Source organism: Aythya ferina (genome assembly GCF_964211825.1).
Source record: "Aythya ferina genome assembly, chromosome: 7".
Lineage (NCBI taxonomy): Eukaryota > Metazoa > Chordata > Aves > Anseriformes > Anatidae > Aythya > Aythya ferina.
The window spans coordinates 22,571,812-22,579,919 of record NC_140302.1 but is presented as its reverse complement, the minus strand read 5'-3'; the positions used below and the strand labels follow the sequence as shown (position 1 = coordinate 22,579,919).

Below are 8,108 nucleotides of genomic sequence, written 5' to 3'. Positions count from 1 at the left end.
TCATTTTACAGAAATGTTTATGAATGCTCAAGTGGTGATTGCAATGGAGTGCTGATGTAAGAGGTATTTATGGCTGAGTGTGGATCATAGACCTAATTTACACAATGAAGAGAGTTCTTTAATCTTGTGGTTTTCTTTACAGTGCAGTTAAGACCCCAGCCCACAAGGGTCCGGAATCTGGGATTCTTCTCGGGTAGATCACACTGCCCAAAGAAAACATATGAACAAATACGCTGCTGAAATATGTTTTAAGAAACATTTTTTTAAGTAAAATAATGCTGTTCCTGGGATCAGATTGGGATTTATTTTCAGAAGCAACAGGCACTTCCTATTTCGCATGCTCTAATATTTGTTCACAATTAAAAGCCCAAGTTATTAAATTATAAATATATATATAGATTACAGACTTCTGTAATCATAAGGAACGTTTTGTCCACATCAATTTATTTCAACATGTTAGAAGAAGACAGTATATATATAGAAGATTCCAATCTACTTGGGTTTGTTGTGTTTTTTGGTTTTGTTGTTTTGTGTTTTTTTTTGTTTTTTTTTTTCTAAGTAGCATGCTGTAACCATGGAATGTATCCAATTAATATTTAATTGGGTGAAATCTTACAACTGCTGCAGGATGACTTTTATGGCGCAGTTAACCAAAGTATTTTTGTTAGTGTTTGTTACACTAACAAAATTAACAAAATTAACAAACAGTGTTTGTTAACGTATAGTTTAATAGGGTATTAATCTTTTCAAGAGTATTACATACAAGATTGAATACAAAACCCTTGCTTTGTTTGATACACTGTGCACAGATTAATCCATTAACATACTCTATTTTGACATAAAATTATAGGAATACAGGAAACAAGAATAATGAAAATGGTACTGTTATTTTCCACGTACCTGTAATTGTGAAACTTAATTACAGAAGAAAACAGCCCCTTCTGTCTGCCTTGCTGGTCACAATGGAGAAACGAGATCGTGATGTGGCCAAGGCTAAATCAGGGTTCTGCTGCTCACAGGTTGATGGAGTGTATGCAGACCTGTTTTACAGACTGCTGGATTCCTCTTCCCACACAGAAACGGGACCAGCTGTGTGCTGTTTACGTGATACCATTTGTGGTTTATAATAGGGGTTACTTGAAACAAAAACATGCACTTCGTGGTACTTTGGAGGGAAATCTTTATCATGAAGCTTCAATTTCAAAGGGAGCATTCATAAAGTTATTTTAGATGCTCTAAGTCCTGTGGATAGCAAATAAATGTCAGGTCTAATGAAAATAAAGTCGATAATCGGTTTGAAAAATCCCATTTATTTAGCCTCCGGTGAGGGGGGGACGCGAGGCACGGGGGGCACGCAGGGCCTTCAGCACGCCCGTGAGGCGAGGAACCCGCTCGGCCGAGGCAGCTCCAGGGCCACACCGGCTGTAAACACCCCGGCCGCCAAGCAACGCGGTCGCCCCGGCCCCTCGCCCTCCGCCCGGGGACCGGTCCCGGCACCCGCTCGCCCCGGGCGGCCGCAGCGGGCACTGCGGCGGGCGCGCCCCTCAGGGCCCACCGCAACGCCGCCGCTCTGTCTCCGAGAGCTCGCCGCAACCGCGGAGCACGGTGCTCCGGAGGACTCGCCGGCATCGGTGGCCGGTGCCCGGTGTCGTCCCGGGTCGCGGCGGGGCGGAGGGCGAGGCGGGCGCCGCCGCAGGAGGGGCGGGAGTCGCCGCAGTGAGGCGGCGGCGGGCCGCGTTGCCATGGCAGCACTGCCCCAGCCGAGGGCTTAGGCGGGCGGCGGCAGCGGGCCGAAGGGAGAGGCAGGGGGCGCCCCGCGGCCGGGCCCCGCCGGGACGAGAAGGGGTTAAAGCGGGCGGGCGAGCGCGGCGCCGCGGGGGTCGCCGCCGGGGGCAGCCCGCAGGCGGGCGTGGGGATGTGCCACGGTGGGGGCCGTGCTCTGGGTGCGCGGCGGGGCTGAGAAGGCGAAGCCTCTGCTCCCTCCCCGGGCGGAATGGAGGCCGTGGGCGCTGCGGAGGATGGGTTTTATGAGGAGGAGGAGGAGGAGGTGACCTGCTACGACTTCGAGCCTCTGCCGACGCTGCTGGAGGACGAGGTGAGTGTGGCAGGGTGGGGGCAGCCCCACGGCGGGGCCGGGGGCACCGCAGACACGGCTGTAAGTGCTGCTGTGCCCATCGCGGCTCCCTCCTGCCCGGTGAGCCCAGCTGGGCTTGGTCCATCCCCATCCACCTTGTGCACACAACGGCAAAGTCATGGTCCTCCAGGATGGGGTGCCTCGTAATCCCTGTTGCGGCCGTGGGGTAGCTCTGCAGTTGTGAAGTGTTTCCTTATAGTACCTAATAAATAGCAATTTATTAAATGGGCAAAAGTATTTCCAGTGGCCACCAGCTTGATATTCATACAGTCATTTCTTATTGCCCTTTGTAAAAAGGCCTTTGTCAGGAGAAAAAAAAAATCTTTTAAATCTTTATTGTGCCAAATAACCTGTAGCTAAGTCTGGTTCTGTAATCAAATTTATCTGGACGTGTTTTGTTTTGCGCTTGCTTTTTTTTTTTTTTTTTTTTTTTTTTTTGCGCTCCTGCTTGCTTCCACAATGACATGTTCCTTACCCCTCAGTGAATGTTTGGATGAAATGGTAAGTTGTGTAAACTCTGAAGTCAAAGTTTGGAGAACCGTATGTGAGTTGCTTCCTTGTAGTCTTGCTTATTTGGTGTTTCAAGAACCCCAGGAATGTGTGTTTGAAAATGAGAAGTCCCTTCCAACCTCCATAAGCCATCTAATGGCTCAGTAGTTTCACCCTTCTGGTATTAACTGACTTTTCTAGTCTTAATCCAGAGTTCACTCTTATAAGTCAAATGTGTACTCTTCCTTCATCATCTGTAGTACTCAGTGTAGTAGGCCCTTTCAGACTGGCACATGCAAAATACAGAAGGCAGGTGGCAGTGGCCTCCCCTTTACACATAAGCTTAAATACTTCAATACAAATACTGAGTATTTACTCAGGATGGGAGAAGGCTGAGGGTCAAATCTTCCTTCTGTAGGAGGAAGACCTGAGCCCATTTCTCTCAGCTGCTTAACATATACTTTGATTGTAGATTCCCACCAGCCCCTTCTGTTTAATTACTCCAGGTACAGGAATATTTTCAATATTCTTGTTGAGAAAACAAACATGACCTTCTTCAAATCTGATGAATGTACTGAATGACGTTTGCTGTATTATCCGTGACTCTAGAATAGATTGTTTTGAAATTTGTATAAACTATGTTGACAAAAAGGTGCCAGAAAGCTGTGAATGCTGAGGTGCCTACTTAGATGCTTAGTCACTGACTAGAGCCTGTGCTTCTCGTTGCTTTACGTGGTGAGGCCAGTGTCTGATGTATGTGGTTTATAGAAGCCAACATGTGAAGCTGGATGCTGCCTGAGCAAATGAATAGGAAATAGGGGGAATGATGTATTTAAAATATATTTATTTACCAAGACTCTCTTGGTCTAAAACTCCTTGATTTATTTTTTTTAAGAAGCTGTCTGTGGCCAATTATTTTTTCTCTTCCACTTTTCTCTGCTTTATTACATATACTACTAAACTGTGTTTTATATTTTTTGAAGAAAATACAAGGGAAAACTGAAATCTAAAGGGAGTAATTAAAATATTATATTAAAATATGTCTGAACAGCTAACTTATCCTAGTTATCATACGGTAAATAGCTTTTTCAGGTATCTTCTGCTGATCATGAGGCAAGTGAGGAAGGCTTCTGTCTCTACGTAACAAAGACTCTAGTTTTCCTGTAAATCTTCAGTGGACCAAAATGTTGCAGTCATGGCTTTCCAGAAGCTCCAGCTTGCCAAAAAGTGCTTTGTTATGGTCTTAAAACAAATACACGTCTCAGTATTTTCAATCCCTCATTCTCTAACAGGTGCTGCTTTGCTGCAGTAGATCAAGATAGTGCGGCCATTTGAGAAATACAGTTTCCATAAAATAAATAACTTCATGTCCTGAAACCTTCCTTCTTGGAAGGACAAAGGTTTCTTGAATGGTTGTTTGCCTTTTAATTGTTGTTGTTTTGCTTTGTTTTTGGTTTGTTTTTGTTTTCTAATCTTCACCCATACATCCATTGCTGATGAAAGCCACTGAACGTGAGCTCAGCTTTCTTTATTGCTTTGTTTTGTTTTACCTAACTTTCTCTTTACCTGGAAGGAAGATAAATTTGTTTGACATGAGTTCGTCATCCTTCATTTAGTCCCCAAAACAAAGATGGTTTTGTATGTTTAAACTACATGTATCATTGCTGATGATCAGTATCATCTCTAGAGCTCAACCTGAAAGCTTGACTCAAAAGGAAGTCAAGTCCTGATCATGACTGCACCTTGACATTGAGGCTGTCTTAAAGTTTGCAGTTGTTAGGTGTTTATTATAGTATCTCTAAAATAAGCCATTCTTGTCCATATGCACAGCTGAGACTCCTGTTTTTGCATCTTGATTAATGAAACATTCATTGCAGTTTTGGCAAATGTAGTCATGTCACCTAGGTATCCAGCTTGGACGATCCTAGAAACATTAAAAATTAAAAATAATTACTGGTTCATTGCTTTGATCACAGATTTTTTTTTTTTTTCCATGAAGTTATGATAAGCAGTTTGTCATCCTGTCCCAAGCTTGTCCGCATCCTTTCAGCTTGATCAGCTTCAAAGCCTTATGACTTGTGGTCCAGCTCCTTGTCATGTGCTTATGTTTTCACATATAAGAACCTCTGTGCTGCCTTCATGCTTGACAGAAGTTTCTCATAAAGATGTGCAAAGTTTCCTCATCCATCCTCAAAATCTGATGGCAGTGTTGCACGTAAGGTTCTGAGCACAGCGCAGAGAAAAAGAGATCTGTTTTTTCACGTACCTGAGTTGTGTGGGTTTTTGGCTCTTCCTTGTTATATAGGACTGAACTCTGAGGGTTGAGGGTCTGTGATTAGTGCTTGAAAGCATTATGATAATAACAGCCATTAGTGAACCAATCCCCCTGTAAAATTTGGCAAAAATTACAGTATTTAATCTAGAAGTTAAGGTTCACAAAGCATGTGTTTTTTTTTTTGTTTTTTTTTTTTCTTATAAATATTAAGTATTATACTTTAGACTGAAAACCAAAATTTTGGACTAAGGATTGGCTTTTTTTTTCTTTTTTTTTTTTAAAGAATGTGGTGAATGTAGTACTTTATTCTCCAAAAGACACGCTAACAAACTGTTACCCCATCTGTAAATGGTAATCCAGATCTTATTGACATTGTCCAGTAATGAGGTACATAAATTAAGTTATAACTGTATTTTTCAAGTTTGTCTCCAGGATTAAAACTTTAAACCACTAGAACTCAGTTTCCATTTCAGAACTCTAGAATATCTCATGCTATTTTGCTGACCAAGGGAGAGTTTATTTTCTGTGTTCTAAGTAATGAGCGTTTGTCTTCAATTCAAGGTATACTTATCATTCAGAAGTATAGTCTTTAATCTTAATTACTATTTATAATTTAATGACAAATAACATAGTTAATAATGGTATAGCTTTGCTACTAAGTAGCTTCTGTAGATATTTCCATTTTTCTGTTTGCTTATTTTTTTTTTTACTGATGGAATTGGCGTTTTGATTGTTTTTATGCTTTTGTCATGCCTTTAAATTCATGGAAACTTTACTTCTGTAGCTACAGGTAACGTATTAGTATTCTAAAAACGGACAAAAAATGCTCAGCTGCTTGCATTATTTCTGAATGTCTTTACCAGAAGAGCTACATTTGAGCTGCATTTTTATTTATTTATTTATTTTAAACAAACTTTTTATAGCCTTGCTGTAATGAAATGGTCAAATGAAGCTGAGATACAGTTTCAGGTAGTAATTTAGAAACAAGTCTGTATGCTGTTTTGATCACAAGAGCATTGGGAATAATGGAGAAGTCTATGACAACTAAAATGTTTCTATTTTAAGTCAAAGAACACTTTTCCTGCAGGAATTTTGACTTTTGAGGCTTTATTAAATGGTCTAGACCACTAAACTTCACAACAGCATCATTTTTAAGACATGCCAGTTTAGAGGGTACTTGTTCACTGTTAGGGAAAACTGCTGTGAAGAGAATTTAAAAGTAGTTTATCCAGGGGCACCTGGGAGAATTTAAGAGAGACATGGATTAAACAAAATATTTTGATTTAGTCTCACTGCTTTTACCTCTGAATGGTGTGTTTCCCTAACTTTGATGCGGTGTTTACATAACTCCCTAGTAAGTCTCTTTTTGGTGTTAACATACTGTGATACCTTTGTTCAGGTTAAGTATGCCTCTTTGAGACAAACTGTAAGAGCAACATCATTCTCTTTGTGTTCTCAGGGTGTTAATTGCTGTCCTAGAAAGTCTGAGAAGTTGCTGGAAACATTAGTTGTAGCCAATTGTGTCAAATGTAATCTATGATACTCAAAGTAATGTCATGAAATGCGAAGTAATTTATGAATTCGTGTCTTGGCAGGAGAATGTGTCCCTTGCTGATATTTTGTCACTGCGGGATAGCTGTCTTACTGAGCAAGATATTTGGGCAATCTGCCTGGAGTGTTGCCATTCTCTGAAGAGCATTGCCCATTCTGCAATCTTCCAGACACTCTGCATCACTCCTGACACACTGGCTTTTAACACCAATGGCAATGTATGCTTCATGGAACAACTCAGTGGTAAGTATTTGTGTTTCCAGGCAATTTATTTTAAAACTGTGGAAACTCATTCTGAGAGGCTGTAGGAAAGCATTATATTTTATTCTTCAGACTTGTAATTAAAGAAAAAAAAAAACTTTAAATGGGTTAATATAGTATGAAATTATATGCTTAGTTTTGTGATTGATAGGCTTTTATGAGCTTGATTAGAAGACTCTTCCCAGTTATTTTAAAATATTTATCCAGTATTTCCATTTTGAACACTGGTTATGTGTTGCTGTATCTAGGTACCTATGTCTTTACTTTTGCAAAGCACATTCTTGGTTTTGCCTCTTCTAGTTCTTTTCATTTTATGGTTGTGTTGTATTTCTGGAAAAATCTGACACTGTGTATCTTGATGGTTGTGGCCATAGAGGATGGGGAATTTTAGTGATGTTTGCTGCTAGAAAGGAAAATTCTCTTGAATATTTTTGAGTTGTGATTTTAAATTCAACAAGGTTAGTGAATGACTGGAGGATGATTTTAAAGTGTTAAATACCATTATGCAGTAGCATGTAAGATCTTCAGGTATGGTAAGAGATTAATTAAGGGGGGGGAGAAAGGCTTAACTTCAAATATGGCTTCTGATATCAGTGTAGACAAAAAAAAAAGCCCATATTGTTTTTCACATTTCACATGATGCATCTCAAACATCTTTGTCTTGAGCCTGCTAGGAATGTTGTGAAACAAACAAAAAAAGCTCTTATTTTGTAGTCTTTTTTAAATTATGCCATCTTGCATGTAGAAGAACTGTTTTTAGACCATACATACTCCATTCAGGTATTTATTATGTTTTCTTTAATCTAACTTATTTTTAAATCTAAGTGTTTATTCGTTTAGTAAAAAAAAAAAAAAAAAAAATAGATCACATTAGAAAAAAGATAACTTTGCAACATGAATATTAGTTACGTTCTGTAGAGTTAAATATTGTATTTCAAGTAAGCATGTAACAAAATACTGTTCATAAATATAACATTTTTTCTCATTATTATTGTGGTATTTGTGTTGCAGTTAGATTACTCAAATATATTTGAACTTTTAGTTCTACATTAAAAGGGTAGCATGGAATTAATTTCCTTTGGTTTAAAGAGCTCATAACTTGAAATTTGGTGGAAGGGTAGGCTTTGTATTCATAAGGACATTAAAAAAAAAAAAACTTGTTGAAGGGGGTAAATCTAATGGGTGAAAAACACCCTAATCTAAGATTTTTTTGTTTGCAGCTTAGAAAGGAGGAAAAAAATTACTTCCTTCATAATGTTTTAGTTCAATTTAATAGCTGGCAAACAATTGATCCAGGAATTCGCCCTATTCAAGTATTTAAAGTATGTGAGAATATAATAATGAGAATAATGAGAATTCCTATGCAAAGCAAATGACATACAAAAATTTTGTTCTCTG

General features: G+C 39.6%; 1 protein-coding gene across 3 annotated transcripts in view; it reads left to right on the top strand.

Annotated features, from left to right (window-relative positions):
• Positions 1–1,913: 1,913 nt before the first annotated feature.
• KNDC1 (kinase non-catalytic C-lobe domain containing 1) overlaps positions 1,914–8,108 on the top strand; it is a 63,081-nt gene continuing 56,886 nt past the window's right edge. For 2 of the 3 annotated variants that reach the window (XM_084526435.1, XM_084526434.1), the window contains exons 1-2: positions 1,914–2,095; positions 6,494–6,692. In XM_084526435.1, coding sequence (XP_084382561.1) covers positions 1,994–2,095; positions 6,494–6,692 — 301 coding nt within the window. In that variant the 5' untranslated portion in view covers positions 1,914–1,993. The remainder of the gene's footprint in view (positions 2,096–6,493; positions 6,693–8,108) is intronic. The other variant, XM_084526436.1, reaches the window with a different exon arrangement.